This window comes from Ictalurus furcatus, chromosome 9, assembly GCF_023375685.1.
Source record: "Ictalurus furcatus strain D&B chromosome 9, Billie_1.0, whole genome shotgun sequence".
Classification (NCBI taxonomy): Eukaryota; Metazoa; Chordata; class Actinopteri; order Siluriformes; family Ictaluridae; genus Ictalurus; species Ictalurus furcatus.
This window is the reverse complement of record NC_071263.1, coordinates 15,173,567-15,193,597: the sequence shown is the minus strand read 5'-3', so window position 1 is coordinate 15,193,597 and position 20,031 is coordinate 15,173,567. Positions and strand designations below refer to the sequence as shown.

Below are 20,031 nucleotides of genomic sequence, written 5' to 3'. Positions count from 1 at the left end.
ATGCCATAAACGAGGGGCGGCAACTGGAAAAGCTCTACCCCCCTTAGTTTTAAAACGGGATAGATCAAGGGACATACAGAAGAAACCTATCAGAAGATCTTACAAATCTGCTAGATCAATGTGGTGTAAAAAGATCTTTGAGATAAGAAGGAGCTTGATCATTAAAAGTTTGAAAGACAAACAACAGAATCTTAAACTGGATCCTAAAATGGACAGGGAGCCAATGGAGCAATGCTAAATTTGGGGTGACATGATCTTTATTTATTTGCCCTGGTCAGCAGCCTTGCAGCTGCATTCTGAACCATCTGGAGACGAGCAAGAGATGACTGAGACAGACCCAAGTACAATGAATTACAATAATCTATCCGTGATGTGATAAAAGCATGAATAACCTTCTCCAAATCTTGGAAAGATGAAAATGTTTTAAGTTTAGAAATAATCCGTAATTGATCAAAACTATTCTTAACGACCAAATTTATTTGCTTGGTTAAGCATAATTCTGAGTCTAGGATGATACCAGGTTCCTAACCTGGGAAGAAATTGAGGGGAAATGATTACGAAGCTCATTAATGAGACCATCTCTCAATCTCGGGGGACCAAAAACAATTATTTCGGTTTTGTCTTCATTACGTGGGAAAAAGGGAACATATTGTAGACAATTTCCTAAATGATAAGAGACATTGTACTGCTGGCAGTTATGAGAATTTTGTACTAAGTAAAATGATATGTAGAGCTAATGACATCCTTAAAATGCAAATGTCATGATGGGAGTCCAGAGAGGCGCCTACAAAATGCAGATCTCCTTTATTAGGAGACAGACATGGGGAACAGGCTCAGGAAAACAAACACGAGGAATAAACACACTAGGAACTAGGGTGATCCGAAACTTAGCACAACTAGGAAAGAAAACACTAAATAAAAACAAACAGCGCAGAAACTGAAAAATAACAACTGTGAGAACTCAGAAACAAACATAACCTAACTTGATGCAATGCTCCAGCAACTGAGGAGAAAAACCAGCGAACTCAAATAGGAGCACTAATCAATCAGGAAAATGAAACATACATAGGAATGGTTAAAACGCACCTATTAGAGTTTTGAAATGTGCCTAATTTTATTTTAAAGGTCTCATACAATAGCTTTACATGCATCCAAGGTCAAAAAACACTTTAATGTGCTCATAATTTAAACTGCAGCATTACCTTTTTTCCTCAGTGTCACAAACGACTCGTTAAATGATCCATTCTAAAGGATTCATTCTAAACTCCTCCTTTCAGAGAGCATACTCTGCTCTGATTTGTCAGATGTCCCAGTCTGTTGTGATTGGCCTACCTCTGTTAGCGAGCAGTCAATGAAGACCAGAGGCGGGGCTTTTTGTTACAAACCTAAGTAGGTTTGAACAGGAAGGAAGTCTGGAATTACTTACGATTCATTTCAGCTGTTCAGAATCGGTTCCTTCTTTAAGGGAATCAATAAACCCGTTTGTCATGCACTTTGATTTTTGAAACTTTGCAGACGTTTTCACATTCACAAACAGCTCTATAACACACTACATGAAAGGTAATATTTGAAAAAACATAACAAGTGCACTTTAAAACACAAAATGGGGGAAGACAACAGAAGTTCTGTAATGACAATCAGGGTGCCCTCTAGTGGCCAAAGATGGAATTGTTCCTGGGGGCCATAAAAGCAAAGGAACATAACTTAAATTATGGTTTGTGTGAAAATACTTTACATTGAAGCAAGGCAGTTTTTCAACATTTGGGGGCCCTAAGGGACAACTGACTCAAGCATGCAGAAGAGGGTCGATAGCTCTTTCATCCGGGTGTATTTTGCTGCCCTGATGCAATATAAGTGGCAGTTCAAAAATATGCAGCGTCTAGTTTCATATGTCTCAGATGAAGACATGAAGAATTCATCTGAAGTCTTTCTTATGATAAGGCAGAGCTGGCTGGTGGGTGGGAATGGACAAAAACTAAATTAGGTAGAAAATGGGAAAATTCACTTTCTGTTGTTTTTAATGCTGATGAAGACCCAAAATATTTCCTGAACCTGAAAAATGATCATTACACCATTAGGCTACTTAGCATAGTGACAGGATTGAAATCATTCTTCACTGGTTGTGATCATGTGTAAGTTGCTACAGTTCTGGAAAAAAAACAAAACAAAAAAACAACTGAGCAGTGATTATTTTTAAAGTCAACGGTCTACTGCTGTCATAGCTAGTAATAGCAACTTAGTGTGTGTTAGCATAACACCTCTTACTCTAGACACTAGCTAGCTTGCTAGTCAGCCACCAACTTTTTCCATTTAAAATACATCAACAAGTGGAAGCAAAAAAGCAGACAAACTGACTAAATCCAATTAATTAGCATTCATTTCTTAAAGGTGTTCATGATTGCTGCTTCTTTGTGATAGGTTAATGTTAGTTACGTAAGTTACTACATAGGGGAGAGCTGGACACAAACTTTTTGTTTTCTCAAGTTTGTGGAAAAGTACTTAGGGTTCAAAGTACTTTTCTTTTTTCATATTAATTTTACAAATGTCTGGTACAAATATTTGGTCTTGTTTTATGAATAAACCATTAGTTAATCGGAAAGAAGAGAAGTGAAACATTGTAACATGTGAGGGGTACAGTACATTGTAACATGACCATATGACAGCTTAAAATTCACTTCTAACAATTGAATCTGATTTAATTAAAAACAACATACAGGATAAACTATGATATTATGTCAGTAAAAACATTTCTTAACTTCTTAACTTATAAAATCATAAAGTCATGAATTATTAAATAATGTCAGTTTACATACAACAAATTGTAATGCTTGACAATGAAGACAGAACAAATCCAAAGCGAAAGCCAACATAACTACGGCAAAGAGATAACACACGCACAGGTACGCCCCTGTCTGTCTTCCTTGAGCTGCAGTAAATAAAATCATAAAAAGGAAATGCAGAGCTGAAAATTAACACTATGATAAAATGATCTTCCCTTGATATCTTCTAAAGTCGTTTGACACATAGTTGGTATGGCAACCAGTAAAGACAGGAAGTTTCATCATACCAGTGTACATGGAAACTACTAAATAAAGTCTGTTAGAACGTGCCCCGAATTAGGTTGTGCCTCGCTCTCCCATACAGTAAACCTTTTCGCCAAATGATATTAAAGTGGTCTGTGGGCCCCAAGCCATTGCTTATGCCACTTGAAACAAGAACTGCTCATGCACAGAAATAAATCTTTCCAATTTTACTAAATCAAAATTCTCTATAAATATTAGTGCCGAGCCCTAATTAGAGCCGACAATATGTGCTACTGTACTAAAAACTCAAAAACTGGGTTAACAAAAAGAGAGTGTCCTCACATGAAGTGTGATTCCCTCTCCTACATGTCTGACATTTTCCCAGTTGGAGCATCAGGTTTCTGGGCTAACTGAAAATAGAGCGATCTCAGAACCCACTGGTAGGTCCAAGTGGAAGTTTGGTGGCATGGCAAATGGCAGATGATGCGAAAGGCTCTTTGAGATGAAACCTGATACGATAGTATTAAAGTGGCTTCAATAATTATACCGTCACTCTGCGCAGGAATTCAGTGTTGTGGCTCAGAACAAAAGAAACCTTTCCCTCAGACAGTCTCTACTGTCATTGAACCTCAAGAAGCCTTTAACGTCTAATAGACTTAGAGGTGCCTAATTAAGGTAGACTGGATGTGACGGACTGTAAATACTGTCTGTCAACAGTGATCAAAGTGATTGTGCTGCCAAAAGACACAGGTTCCGACACCAGATTAGAGTCAGGCAGTATGGCTATATGTATACCGGGGCGGCTGTGGCTCAGTTGGTAGCGCAGGTTGTCCACTAATCGTAGGGTTGGCGGTTCGATTCCTGGCCCACATGACTCCACATGCCGAAGTGTCCTTGGGCAAGACACCGAACCCCAAGTTGTTCCTGATGGCAATTTAGCGCCTTGCATGGCAGCTCTGCTACCATTTTGGTGTGTGAATGAGACACAGTGTAAAGCACTATATAAGTGTGCCATTTACTATTTGTACATTCATTAAAATACAAATTAAATGCATGGCAATATAGATTCCTTTCACATTTACAGCATTTAGCAGAAGGCCTTACACAAAGTGACTCAGATAAGTGCTTTGTAATCTCCATCAAACCTATAACCAAATCAGGGTCTTGGGAATTGTACTGTATCAAGCCAAACTCTGTTAGAGCGGATTTAGTACAGCTTTAGAGCGGATTTAGTACAGTTTTAAAGAGGAGTTAGTACAGCTTTAGAGAGGAGTTAATGCAGCTTTAGAGCGGATTTAGTACAGTTTTAAAGAGGAGTTAGTTCAGCTTTAGAGCGGATTTAGTACAGTTTTAAAGAGGAGTTAGTACAGCTTTTCAGAGGAGTTAGTATAGCTTAAGAGAGTAGTACAGCTTTAGAGAGGAGTTAGTACAGCTTTAGAGAGGAGTTAGTACAGCTTTAGAGAGGAGTTAGTACAGCTTTAAAGAGGAGTTAGTACAGCTTTAGAGAGGAGTTAGTACAGCTTTAGAGAGGAGTTAGTACAGCTTTAAAGAGGAGTTAGTACAGCTTTAGAGAGGAGTTAGTACAGCTTTAGAGAGGAGTTAGTACAGCTTTAGAGAGGAGTTAGTACAGCTTTAGAGGGGAGTTAGTACAGCTTTAGAGAAGAGTTAGTACAGCTTTAGATAGGAGTTAATACAGCTTTAGAGAGGAGTTAGTACAGCTTTAGAGAGGAGTTAGTATAGCTTTAGAGAGGAGTTAGTACAGCTTTAGAGAGGAGTTAGTACAGCTTTAAAGAGGAGTTAGTATAGCTTTAGAGAGGAGTTAGTACAGCTTTAGAGGGGAGTTAGTACAGCTTTAGAGAAGAGTTAGTACAGCTTTAGATAGGAGTTAATACAGCTTTAGAGAGGAGTTAATACAGCTTTAGAGAGGAGTTAATACGGCTTTAGAGAGGAATTAATACGGCTTTAGAGAGGAGTTAGTACGGCTTTAGAGAGGAGTTAGTACGGCTTTAAAGAGGCGTTAGTATAGCTTTAGAGAGGAGTTAGTACAGCTTTAGAGAGGAGTTAGTACAGCTTTAGATAGGAGTTAATACAGCTTTAGAGAGGAGTTAGTACAGCTTTAGAGAGGAGTTAATACAGCTTTAGAGAGGAGTTAGTACAGCTTTAGAGAGGAGTTAGTACAGCTTTAGATAGGAGTTGGCACATCTTTAGAGAGTAGTACAGCTTTAGAGAGTAGTACAGCTTTAGAGAGGAATTAATACCCCTTAGAGAGGAGTTAGTACAGCTTTAGAGAGGAGTTAATACAGCTTTAGAGAGGAGTTAGTACAGCTTTAGAGAGGAGTTAATACAGCTTTAGAGAGGAGTTAGTACAGCTTTAGAGAGGAGTTAGTACAGCTTTAGAGAGGAGTTGGTACATCTTTAGAGAGGAGTTAGTACAGCTTTAGATAGGAGTTGGTACATCTTTAGAGAGTAGTACAGCTTTAGAGAGTAGTACAGCTTTAGAGAGGAATTAATACCCCTTTAGAGAGGAGTTAGTACAGCTTTAGAGAGGAGTTAGTACAGCTTTAGATAGGAGTTAGTACAGCTTTAGAGAGGAGTTAGTACAGCTTTAGAGAGGAGTTGGTACATCTTTAGAGAGTAGTACAGCTTTAGAGAGTAGTACAGCTTTAGAGAGGAATTAATACCGCTTTAGAGAGGAGTTAGTACAGCTTTAGAGAGGAGTTAATACAGCTTGCATTCAACCATTCCTTAAACTAATTACTGAGTGTCATATGTGTTCATTAACAGCAAAACCTCCCAGGACTCAACGGTGCATTTAGTCTCACGTTCCTCAAATCCTTTTCAATGATGAATAACCACATAGTTAGCTTGGAGTTTAAGGTGTTACCTTTTTGAGATACATGTCAAGAGTGGTTTTAAATAAATGATTTTAAAGCAATTTCTTATTAGTATAGACAAGAACAGCAACAAAGCATGTAATACAGATTATTTCAAGCATAAAAGGAATTGATGGATATAAGGATTTACAGTAAATCTAGGGAAGTGATAACATTACAAAAGCAAAACAATATTTATCTCTTTATAGCACAGTGCTGTTGAATGCTAAAATCTGATTGACTGGTTGGTGTTCATTTTCTATAATATTTTATAATAATTTCTATAATAGCAGCTCTAAAAGTAGTGCTGACTGTAATAAATCAGAAGCATATATTAATGTGCTTGTTCTAATACTTTATCGTTTCTATAACATTCCACATAACCTAAGCCTGATAATAAACAGATTTTTAAAAATGTTATATTTAATGAAAAAACATGTAATTTTTGATATGGTGAAGGTTTCTGTAAGTAGATTTATCAAAGGAGTCACAGGAGTCAGCGCCTTGTAATTTGTCAATAAGTGTTACCCCACAGGAAAGTTTTCAGGACAGAGGACGTTGCTCAGTAACAATACAGGTTGCTTGTGCTGCCTTATTAATATCAAGAGAGGAAAAGAAAAGAAGATGGTGAGGGAATGACTGTTTATATGTTATAATGCAAGTAACAGGAACTAACTTGTCTTGTGGACATTCCACAACATTAATTATATGTAACTATAAATGGTTAAAGATGTAATGTGTCTATTAATAAACTAAGAATTGTTAGCATTGGCAAATTGCCAGAGAAGTAAAAGACTTTGGGAGTTGCTGTTATTGTAATATAATCATCTATTCCACCGTTGATTATTTTCCTATAACAGCAAACTGTTTTTATTATCTTATTAGGAATCCCATTCTTGAACAAATAATAGATCAAATATTAGGCTAAGCACAGGCACAGATCCACAGTGCACTGTTTGTTCCCTTCAGTCTCCGTGAACGCTTGAGATTGCAACAATGCAACACAACATCCTATTGCCAAAAGCTACCAATCTGTCACCCACATGGCCATGTGTTTTCCCCTCAATAAACTTGTCAGTCTAAAACTGAGGTCAGTGCATTAGTGCCAAAGCTTTAGAAGCTGTATAAGGAGTTTCTGACTGGATGTAAAGCAAGAAGCCCATTTTTTGAATAATGAAGCTACATTAAGGGTTTGGCAAGACCATGAGGAATGAATTCACTGAGCAAGGAACACACAAATCTCCCAAATCTCCAAAGGAGAGCATCAAGGCACCAGTAACCAAGAAATAAAATGTGCACTTGCCAGCTGTTCAAACATTTCTAAATGAGTATTGCTGTGCAGTCGCAAATCTGTGGGACCCGAGACTCCCAGCTGACTCATATGAACTTGTGAATTGGTGCAGTGTTCAGACCACTAGCCAGTGCCTTTCCACCCTCACACACACCTCCTGTGGCTGTGGGTTTACTGCAGAAGGATGTATCACTTTTCAATCTCAGCCAAAAGCACCATTAAATATTCATGCATCTGTTGTGTAGTGCTGCCCAATACAAAACATTTTGCCTTTGACTGTTTGCTGGATGCTCTTATGTCTTCCTTTAAAAAAAAAATGCAGGAAAACCATTTCGAGTTAACAAAAAGCTACAAAACACATTGTAGAAAAACTGTAAAAAAGTATGCACTAACGTTCTAATTACTAATTCTATGAGCCTTTTAATACATGCCAAAGTAGAGGAATGACATAACAGAATGGCAAAACAAAAGGACTTTATAAACAAAATAATTGGTGTTTCTGGAGGACTGTCTAACTGTATTATATGTATAATCTCTATTTTACCTATATATTCTCCCTCATGCAACAAATTTATGTACATAGTTTTTGTTTCACAAAATGATACAGCTCACTATGATACATGTATATATATTCATTATGATAAATCATTACCAAGGACAACATAAGCAACAAAAGCCACCAATTGACGATTCCACCACACTGCACCACCAGTAACAGGAACAGCCTCACACTTCCACATGAAATGATTAATGAAGCGCCTTTCTATCTCTGACACAATAAACTAATTGTGAGAACAACAAATAGATTCTGTAATGTTAGCAAGAGTTGAAAAAGTTGTACTCACACAATGTAATCTTGTTATGATGTACTAATTACATGGCAATCACACTTCTATTGTTTATCCTATACTAAAACATGTTGTATGTACAGTAATATGTGCACTTGCATCTGTATCAAAAGGCTGAAATATAAAGACTTAAACTTAATTGAATCTGCACCAGAATATAGAATTCCCTAAATCAGGAAGAACCCCTGAAAATGTAGATGTGTGCTCAGGCCAAAGGCAGCATAAATCAACGCCAAGCTTCCCCTGCATTCCTGAGCTACAACTAAAATAATAAAAATCATTTTAAGACCTGTAAGAGCATTTCTCCAATCTTTATGAGAAAAGAATTATACTGAGCTGAAGAGCTAAATACGAAACACAGCAGGTGTTCATTCTCATGCTTTATTCATGACAGTCCAATTATGAACCACTATAAACATTCTGACATAAGATAAATGACATTTTAACCTGTATTCAAGCCTTTTACAGACACCTTGATCAGACATGGAAGTAAATGTCAACCTGGGACACATTATGTAGCTACAGTATGCATGATCTACTGTACACATAGCACAATCAATTTTCTCTAGGATAAAGGAATTTGCCCTTATGCTTAAATAGTGAATGTGCTTAACTTTACCAAATGGATGGGCTTCATATATGATAAAGGCTGCAAATGTCACCCATTCACAGTTTTCGCTGAAGTCCAAATTAAACACTAACTCCGGCATTTGACAAAAAAAAAAAAGACTTGGAACAAAAGCACAAATGCCACAGAGACTTTCAACAGGATTATTAGAATACTTTTTTCATCAGAAAAAGTGTGTAGTTGGCTAGTAAGTTATGATGTGTCAGGAAGATGACAAATAATGCCATTTTTTTCTCTCCCATTACTACAGACAATGTAGTATGACAAGGACGAAAGAATTTTAGAAATTTATTATGCAAGTTGTAGGAGAAGGTTATGTGCCAGAAGATTCATTTGCAGGCTATTGGTGCTGGTGTGATGTGTGTACAGCCCTCACCACAGGCCTACACATCAGAGAAGATGGATGGTGAAGTCACTCTCTTAATCCTGATAAACCAGAGCAATTTCTCTGGTGAAGTGTCAGCTGACAAAACCACAAGTTCTTTAGGGACATTCAACTTTTCACTCACGTACTATACACCTTAAAGTGCCCAGTCTCTCTGCACAATACAGCTTACAGTGCAGACTCAAGAAAGATCTAGAAACCTCTTGAGGTGTAAACAAACCAACAGATATCAAAACGTATCAACAGTGAATTAATGAGTGAATTGCTATTCAGCGCGCCTACGCAAAATTCAATTCATTGCTATGCTCTCTCTCTCTCTCTCTCTCTCTCTCTCTCTATATATATATAGGTACACAGCGATAAACGAAACCAGAAAGTGCGCCTTGAAGCTCACCATGTACAGCACAGTAGTGCTGCGGCTGCTATACAAATACTAGTCAGAAATCAATACGCCCACTTTTCAAAGCCGTTCAACTTAATCATAATAAATAAATACGCTTTCTCTATTTATTTATTTTTTTGCTCGTGTGGAATCATAATAAAACACACTCCACTGGGTTCTACATGTATTACGGAGCAGTTTAAATAACAATAATAATAATATTAAAATCTTAACAATAGCATATGGCTCACCTTCTCAGTGTGTCACGTAGTGCAGGCGATGTCCGATTAGACGCTTCTGGCTGGCTGCATCAGCACCAAGGAACAAGGGGAGCGCCCATCTGCTTAGGGAGCGTCTGCAAAGTTACACCACTTTCACATATTAACGATCTACGTGATGTCCCCCCCCTAATGCGTTGCTTTCCACCATTATCTCTTTCTCCTCTAACAGTCTAATACGTGACTTTACGCAGTTTATAGGCGTTGGGACAAAGATCTGAGGAATTAACGTTAAATGTAAAACATGGAAAACGGGGACGCCCTTAAAATTCAGTCACGTCTGTTTTGGATTGTGTAGTGCAGTGCATGCAGATAAATTGCCTAACCTACATCCTACTTGATGTGCTTACAAATATGCGACCCCTCAAACATAAAGACTATATTTTTATATAGAGAGCTCTAATTATCTAACTGGTTTGGAAGCATGTGTAGTGGCTATAAACCACAGATGGCAGATGGGGTTAATTGTCCTTGCGTGCTCCCATGCATCCGCTTGGTGTTTTCCTCCTGATAAGGTTGCCACAGGAGGTGCTACACTATCTGCACACAACGGAATTATGGTATGGCATGGCAGGTGCACACATATCGTCTTGGCAACCGGTATTTCTCTCCTGCTTTTTTTCTGAATGAATTATTTCACTGTTTAACGCGCGCGTGAGACATGAGCTCCGGGACTGAAAAAACAGCTCAACGGATATAATCATCAGGCACGGTAAAGCTTACATGGACCAGAAATGGTTCTCCTTATGAAATCTTATATAATGTTGATAGCGGCATATAGTGTGTTTGTGTGTGTGTGCGTGCGCGCGTGCGTGCGTGCGTGTGTGTGTGTGTTTGTGTGGGTTGTCCTGCTGAAGCTGTTAACAGGAATGGAATAGACAGCCTCTAGATTTCCGAGTTTCTGGTGTGTTGCATTATGAAAGTACAGTGCAGATCCATTTACACGTGAATAACCCTGTTTTCTTGGCTGCGACAGAAAGGTTGCATTATATTTTCCCATTGACAGGATTTCTGACACAGATAAACAAAAAAATAACACAAATGGACTTTGAACAACCTATTAGGCTATTAGGCTTGTGTGCAATTGATTAGATTATGTTCACAGCGCACATTTTTGTATAATAATAATAATAATAATTATTATTATTATTATTATTATTATTATTATTATTATTATTATTAGAAACTTTTATTAATTCATTTTGGGGAAACTCTCAGAAATAAAAGTGCCAAACTGTACTTTTTTGTTGTGGTATCATCAAGGATGCATGTATCTTTTACCTAGGAAAGTGCATGTGGTGTACCTTTAATTAGTTTTTAGTGTAGTGGTCCAATTATATACCTTAAATTATTTTAAACACCCCTCCCCCCATCTAAAAGGAAAACATAACACTATGGTACCTTTATTTCTAAGAGTGCAACAGCATTGCAGTACGAATTTGTTCATGTGAAATCGTAATAAAACACTGGTTTCTACATGTATTACAGAGCAGTTAAAAAAATCTTAAAAACAATAGCATGACTCACCTTTTCAGTGTGTCATGTAGTGCGGGCAATGTCCATATAGATGTTTCTGGCTGGCTGCGTCAGCACCAAGGAACAAGCCACAAAATACAGATTTTGGATTTAGGAAGTTCTTGAATAAATGAGACAACTGCATCACAATACCTGTTAATAAACTTTGAGAGAGAAAAAAATCTCAGCATTATTTAACTGCCGTTGTGTAACCAATATTCTGTTATCTCATTTAACCACAGGTATAATTGTCAGGATGCTGAAACTGCGAATGCTCAATGCTATTGCGCCAGCCTACTTCTATACTGCCACAGCAGTCACCTTTGTTCTCCATTTCTTCCTTTTCATCCCCACTATTTTCCAAACCCAAAATGTTACACTGAGTCCTGTCATGCTGCTCCACATTACTATTTTACTATTTTTCATGCTCAATGCACTCGGTAATTACTCAATGACTGTATGGTTTCCAGCAGAGAGTGCCAATGAGAACATTATTCCAGTCTGTTCACCTGACTGTCCAGACAGAGTGGATGCTCACTACCTCCTTAATGGCCGGCACTTCTGCAAACTGTGTAAGAAAGTCATTCTAAAACGGGACCACCATTGTTTCTTCACGGGAAACTGCATAGGGAACAGGAACATGCGCTATTTTATCATGTTCAGTATCTACACGTCCTGTACCTGCCTATACTCTCTGGTGCTTGGGGTAGCCTATCTCACAATAGAGTATGCCATCTCCTTTGAAAACCCTTTGACCTTCCTCACACTTTTACCCCTCTCCACAGGTTACTTCTTCCTCGGTAAGTTGTTTTTATTTTCTCACAATGTGGAGAGATCTATTCCCGAACCACTGCCTGAAGCATACTTAATTTTCCCCCCTCTTTTTCTAGGTGCCATCTCAGGCCTTCAGTTCTTTCTGATCATCATGCTCTATGTATGGCTAGGCATTGGTTTGGTGAGCGCTGGTTTCTGCTGCCAACAAATCTTGCTTGTGGCCCGCGGACAAACCTGGTGCCAGCTACAGAAAGGGCAGCTAGTGGAGAGCAGAGGAACATGGCGATCCAATTTGAGTGATGTATTTGGTTCCCGCTGGGTACTGGGCCTCTTTCTACCGGTACAGACTGTGGAGACGACTCCAGGAAACTGGCATAGTTATCATGACCACAAGCATAACTGACTATATTTATTAAGTGCTTAGATATGAAGACTTCATACGGCATCTGCTGTTCTAAGTGATTTGCAGGATGAAGAAATGATGACATTGTTGTAGAGATTAGGTGGCATTTCTCACTTAGAATTAATACATCTATTGATGTTCATCAGTGTCATTCCGATTAAATGGTGTTTTTTTATTGAATTCCTAGACCATAGTTTTGATTAGGAATTATCCATTTGATAAACTAGAATTAATGAGGGATTTATACCTGATCTTATAAGAAACCATCACAACCATCGTTTGAAGCAGCAAGACTGCACAAAATGAAATTTGATGACCCTATGGCATCATTACACATTTCAAGTAGATAGAAAGCTGCACTAAACCTTTGAACATTATAATAAGCAAAGCAAATGTTTTAGACACATATTTGTAAAGGATGTGACTACATGAGAGTAAGCATTAATACAGTATTTGCACCTCATGCATTGATTAGCAGTGTTAACAAACATTCTATACATACCATTTCACCTGCAGCTGTGCCTTTTTAAAATTAGTAATAACAGGTGATAATAATGATAATAGACAGTTTTGTGCAACATTGCAGTGACCCAGGAGTGTTTATTCTAATCACTCAGTGCATGCTTCTACACTTTTAACCCCATGAGTCATTTCATACCCCGCCTACTTGTTGCTATACTCCTAGATAAAATTATGGAATGAATGCATTCCAGCCATCATTTTACATCCTAACTGGATCAGGTCTTCGTGGAAGATTTAATTTACGGTCATTTTGTGTTCAGGAACTGGAGAACTGTTTCCGAGTCATTATTACATTTATTTATTCTAAAGCACATTGTTATATTAACTATTACAATTTTTTCAGTACAGAGCAATGAATAGGAATGGTAGTTACAAGAGTGAGGAGTCTGGACCTGCTGATGGACCCTGAAAGTCAAATGTTAACAACCCAATAATTTAAAGTCCCTTCCACTGTGCTTTTTATGAATTTATTTATTAATATTTCAGCTACTGTTTATTTTACTGCTTTTCCTCATTTCTATGCTTAGTGCTGCTTATTTAGTTTCGTAATTTCAAACCAATTATCCCAATGTTAAAAGCTATAGTATTTAATATTAAGTTGGTCATTTGTGTATTCATAATCCAAGAAAATGTCAGTCACAATGTCAATTTACTTTTTCTTTTTAGAATTTAGCAACAACTTCAAGGGCTATTCAGTACTCAGAACTTCTGCTGTGACATTTCTATCCAGGCAAAACACCTGAAATATGTTGGTGTTTTTAAAGCACAGTTATCTCTGATCTCCATCAATAAAAATCTTAGATTATACTAAATATGAGTATTACTTGGGGGAGGGGGAACCCAAACATGCTTTTATAAGTAACTTACAGGTATAATTGCATTGCCGCTTGTATAAAGAATTACAATATTCAAGTACATATTTGGCAATATTAAGTAATAGTGTCCCACCCAATATTACTACACTTGCTATTGCACTGCCTCACCCTGCCTTGCTGAAATTTGAAACATCACTGTCTCATCACTATTTCCGAGCAAACAGCCCAAAATTTTGACTTACAGTGGTGCTCGAAAGTTTGTGAACCCTTTTGAATTTTCTATATATCTGCATAAATACAACCTAAAACCTCATCAGATTATCACACAAGTCCTAAAAGTAGACAAAGAGACCCCAATTAAACAAACGAGACAAAAATATTATACTTGGTCATTTATTTATTGAGGAAAAATGAACTATTTCAGCAACTGTCAGTGTGCCTGATGAACGACCACTATGACTCAGACAACCATCCCTCCTCATCCTGAGCTAGCTATAGAGAGCTAATCTGCACCACTAAAATGGCTCATTGGAGCCTTACATGCTTCCTGTATATAAACATTTTACCACAGAAATAGTCAGGGTAAAATTTAATTACAGCTCTTCCACATGTCCATTTATGCTAACAAACTGCTGAATAAATGGAAATAGGGCAGAGGCTCAGGAGTATGAAATAACAACTAACAAATATGAGAAGTCAAATATGCGGAATGTCTCTGTTCGCAGAACAGAACCAGAGGCACGTAGCAGAACATTTGGAGTCTACCTCCTTGGCCCAACAACCCATTCTAGATCAGTTGCACATCAGTTTGGTCAGAATCACTTATAGGTACCTCCTCCTGCTTTACCTCCTCTTGCTGTTGGTACTTTTTGTTGCCTGAAGAGCTAGAACTGATGGATTAACAGAAATGTTAAACTAACCTTTGCAGTTTAAAAATGATTCTAAAAATCATTTTCAAGTTGTTTCATTTTTGATTAACTCAGGAGCTGTTAGTGACCTTAGTTATCTTAGTGACCGATCCCTATTCTAATGGGCACTGTATGTATGAATACATTAATGTCCTGATCCAGACTTTGTCATGTGTATGCAAAGACAATTGTCCTGCAACTCTACAAGTATTTTGCATGATGACTCTGCCTCCTAAGTATCATAACCAGACCTTGTAAATGTGTTCATTAAGACCAGAGCGACGAAATTAGAAAACCACTGGCCCTGAAACTACATCACAAAGCTGCTTCTTCCCTCTCCTGGGTATATCCGCAGTCTGTGAGGGATTTATTAAGCCATTAACTTCTTGCATGGCAGCAGGTTTTCTTTTTTGATGAAGACAATGTTGGCAGTCTCTACGCATGATATAGACCATTGAGAATTCAGCTATGCCTCTGTTAACAGCAGCCTCAGAACAACTGCAGGGAACTTGGGAGTTAATAAGATTATATTTTTTGGTCTGACTCCCAGGAGCTGAAGACTGCATGGATGAATGAAATACCACCTCTAGCCACTTTGAGTGTCTGGTAATAACTTATGGCCTTGTTAAAACCCCTTCTGTGTTCTCGGCATTGTCAGTACAGTCTGTTGCATTGTGTACAAGTCAGCATACACCTACTTCACTGCTGCCTTCCCTCGAGAAACACATCAACCAGGTGAGGGCAGTATTAGCCATGCTTTTTTGGAGCACATATTTTATTATGCGGATAGTCCTATCACAACTGTTCACACATAACATAATCTTAACACAGTTAATTGAGCTTAGTGTGTATTTATTTGAGCTGATTGTAATTAAATGTGGTGATTGCAATACATTGGTACATTAAACAATCATTTTTCAACATGCATAAATATAGAATGCATTAAATAAGTATAGATTTCATTTTCAGTTAGTTTACTGATGTAATTTTACACATTACCATGTATTTTCATCATCATTCTCAGTCAAAAATGTAAAAAAAAAAAAATAGTACAGCAAAATTTAGTCAGGATGTATCTGTTGCTAAAACATGTTAGATAAAAAGACACGCTGATACATTAGCTCCAGGGCCTATAGTGGTATGTTTATTTGAGAAAAGTGGAAGAAATACAATGGAAAATTCAAGTCAGTTCCTTAATCACAATTATGTCAAATGTGACAGACCTTGTTGAGGAAGAATAAACTAATTTCCACAGACCCCTGTAACCTCTGTGTTATGAAAGGATAGCTGATGGTAGATGGCCAAGTACATGTAGTGCTCAGCCAGCTCTGAGAATGTACAGAGCTGACTGGTATTATCAGCCCACCCATCTGCTTGAACATACTGTGGGAACTGGATGGAGGAATACATTAGGCCAGTGTATCAGGCTGAGGACCTGTGGAGAGAACTTATCCTGAGTATGCACATTACCTGCTACCAAGAATCCTGGATCATTCCATACATCTCCTGTACTATGTGTCTAGGCTGAGGTGATTACAGCCTTGCACTTATATCGTTATATACTTATATATGTGACAGTGAGTTGTATATCCAGTCACCATTCCTCAGGCTAACGATCAGAGACAACAGCTGGACCAGGACCTCAGCCACCTGGACAGCTATTGCACAAAACTCATCTGAATATGTATTCTCAGGGATAAGTGTACAAATGTTTCCATTAAAGAGAAGAGAACTTGTATCATTACCCACTGCAGGCCATTGACAAACACAATAAGAACCCTCTAAATATAATTTCTACAAATGACATGAACCTCCAACTGCATAGCCTAAAGGCCTATTTAGCATTCCTGCTTCAACTAATCACAAGTCACATGACTGGAAAATTACAATAAGATGATAGCAACTTGTATGGGTTTCATAGGAAACATAATAGCATCATGTCTCATCAATATAAGCTATTTCTACATTTTAATTTATTTATTCATTTTCATATGATACATTTACATGTGATTCATTTTCATGTGATTCATTTATATGTGATTCATATGCATGTGATTCTATTACATGTGATTCATTACATGTGATTCATATTCATGTGATTCATTTGCATGTGTTTCATTTTCATGTGATTCATTTTCATGTGATTCATTTACTGATTTGCTTCTCTTTAAATCCAGTTTTAGACTGTGATATTACAAAGGTCTTTCCAGATTATTACTTGCCACACTGTATGAGATAACCCCAGTAAAATTGCCTGAATTCTATAATATAATTTGTTCACCATATTAGGTTTAAATCCTCTAAAAACAGATTTGCAATTGACTAACATTACTCCGTTCCAGTTCACATCCTTCAAAGCATTGGCATGTTTTGTTTACTCTCACAATCCCCCAAACACATACACACCCAAAGTCTCCATAAAAAAATGAGACAGCAGTGTTTCCCACAATAACCAAAAGTTGTCCACAATGTGAAAACAACTCGGAGAGTAAGCTGAACTAACCAACAAAATTACCAAGACAAAAAGTTCCAGTAAGAGAAAAATATAAGATATTTCTAATTGTTTTTAATATCCAATTCTGATTTAGGCTTGCAATCATACTGTGATCAGAATTGTGGACAGGTAAGCAAATGCAATTAAATATAGATGCTATTTAAAAATTTAATCTAGATGGAAAAAAGTATTTTGTGCATTATAACAATTATTAGGGATTTGATTTTTTACTTAAACAAATAGTCTTAATTTCACCTCTAAAATGTCAAGAGCTGACTATCAAAACACGTTTGCTTTTGAACAGGACAATTAATTAAGTAAAGAGAATGACATAATAGAACTAAAGTGCTATTGTCCCTTATATACATGCCCCTTATATAAGAGGCTCTTATATACTGTGAGGTGTGATTGTTCTCGAATGTGGGTGATTAGTAATCAGGTGAATGTAAACGTGACAGAGTCTGTTGGTGGGAAGTGTATTTCATGGCGACCAGATTCGTAGGCCACGGTGTGTTCTGGGAAACAGAGTTCTTTGTGGCTGTTTGCCTGACAGGCATAAGCTTTGGCTAGTTTCTTTTTCCCCCCATAAGGTTTTCATGAAAATGTCATGACTAATATATGACACATATTTACGATACCTAAAATGTATTACTGTAACAAAGTAAGTAATAAGTTATAATTGATTCATATTCAAGGAATCCCAAATGACCAAAAATGATTTAGGTAAATTGGGACAGTTTTAAAATGTAGAGAAGAAAAGTGAAGAGATATAATAGACACATGAGTGGATGCATGAATAAATAATGCATTGATCGATTTTTTGTGCATTAAATAGTGTTTTTATGAAGCATTTTAATAAGCAGTTGAATAAAGTAGACTGATAAATACAGAACAATGCTTAAGTACAGAGTGTGCAGAGATTTTTACTAGTGCACTGTGTTTATATACTTAGAGAATGTTGTCCTGTCCTGTTGATATCCTGTGTTATTCTGCTACTGCAATGCGTAAATTGTAAAATGTGATTTACCTTTTTGTGGTGGTTAAACTTAATCTGTTCTTACCGAATTTTTAGAAAAGATTGGATATGAATTTGGAAAATATTCTAAACCCTGCAATCCATTATTTACTGCAGTAAATAATGGATTGTAGAATGTTAATTAGGCCAAAATCTTAATATGTTTACTTAGTCTACTGTTTTCATAAAATATAAGAATATGGTGATGATGAATTTGGACAAGATTCTTTATTTTCTGTTACTGAAATTTGATTTATAGCTGCAGAATAATTATGTTACAAATAAATAGCATGTTAAACGTCATTGAGGGTGAAAGTAATGACCTAAACAAATGAAAATGTACCCTTAAACCGCTTTAAAATTTCTTTATAAATTGGCAGACAAAATGTTCCTGTAAACTTCTGAATTCATTCTGCTGCTACCATCACGAGTTACATCATTAATAAAGATTAGTGAGCCTGTTCCAGAAGCAGCCATGCAAGCCCAGGCCATGACACTACCTCCACCATGTTTCACAGATGAGCTTGTATGTTTTGGATCATGAGCAAATCCTTTCTTTCTCCACACTTTGGCCTTTCGGTCACATTTCTTTGTGAATACCAATCTGGCTTTCTGATTCTTACTGCTGATGAGTGGTTTGCATCTTGTGGTATGGCTTCTATATTTCTGCTCTCGAAGTCTTCTTTGAACGGTGAATTATTATACCTTCACCCCTGCCCTGTGGAGGTTGTTGGTTATGTCACTGACAGTTGTTTTGGCTCTCACAATGTTTGTCATCAGCTGTTGTTTTCCTTGGCTGACCCATTCAGTGTCTGTTGCTCAGTACACCAGTGCTTTCTTTCTTTTTCAGGACATTCCAGATTGTTGTATTGGCTATGACCGATATCTGATTGATTTCCCTCTTTTCTCAGCTTCAGAATAGCTTGCTTTTCTCCAATAGGTAGCTTTTTAACAACAAATGCAGTCTTCACAGGTGAAACTGCAGGCTAAAACCAAGAAAAGATGTTCAGAGCTATTTATTGCTTAAACAATCATTCTAACAGGACACACCTGGGTAACAAGAAACATCTGACAGTCAAACGTTCTAATATTTTTGCTTGCCTACAAGCTGATACAAAAATGTGCTATTTTATATGTTGTTTAACACATCTACATTTTAATACCAGGAAAGAAAAGCTGAAATGAAATTCTGAACTCTTTTCTCATACATCTTCTGATCTCAAACCCAAATGTCTTCAGTCGACAGCAAAAACAATGTTTCAGAGGGGACTGTATCCGAATTCAGCTTATATGTAAATATATATATATATATATATATATATATATATATATATATATATATATATATATACATACATATACCAACCTTATACAAACAACTCACGTGGATCTTCTATTTTAGAGTACAATAAGCCATTTACACAAAGTTCCTTTAATAAAGGAACAACAATTTAGATAATGTATCTCTTTATTAGCAATGGCACGATAGCAATACATTATCAATATCATATATAAATATGTACAATATACATGAAAATGAACATAACTTTAAAACTCTTGACCCATGATGGCAATAAAAATGAAAACAATTGCTCTTCTGTTCACACTCAGCAACACAACAAAAATGCTGCCAGTGTAAGTACAATACAATCCTATATCTGGTGATGTGCTAATAAAATCTGGGAAATGAAAGAATTTACACAATACTAAATTCATAAATGAATATTAGTCACTGTTAACTGATATTGTCACTTTTGTATCTAAAGGCCAGATAGTATTAGCAGCAGGTGTTGTTTTTTGATTTATTATTACTATTATTGTTATTATTATTATTTTTTTTTTTGGGTTGGGTCTCATCATGTTGCTGACCTGAACCC

General features: G+C 37.0%; 1 protein-coding gene across 1 annotated transcript; it reads left to right on the top strand.

The window, feature by feature from the left end:
- Positions 1 to 9,951: 9,951 nt before the first annotated feature.
- Positions 9,952 to 12,737, top strand: zdhhc22 (zinc finger DHHC-type palmitoyltransferase 22). The gene is made up of 2 exons (XM_053633202.1): positions 9,952 to 10,420; positions 11,466 to 12,737. The coding sequence occupies exon 2, from the start codon at positions 11,480 to 11,482 to the stop codon at positions 12,398 to 12,400; it is 921 nt and encodes a 306-aa protein (XP_053489177.1). The 5' UTR covers positions 9,952 to 10,420; positions 11,466 to 11,479; the 3' UTR covers positions 12,401 to 12,737.
- Positions 12,738 to 20,031: the final 7,294 nt, after the last annotated feature.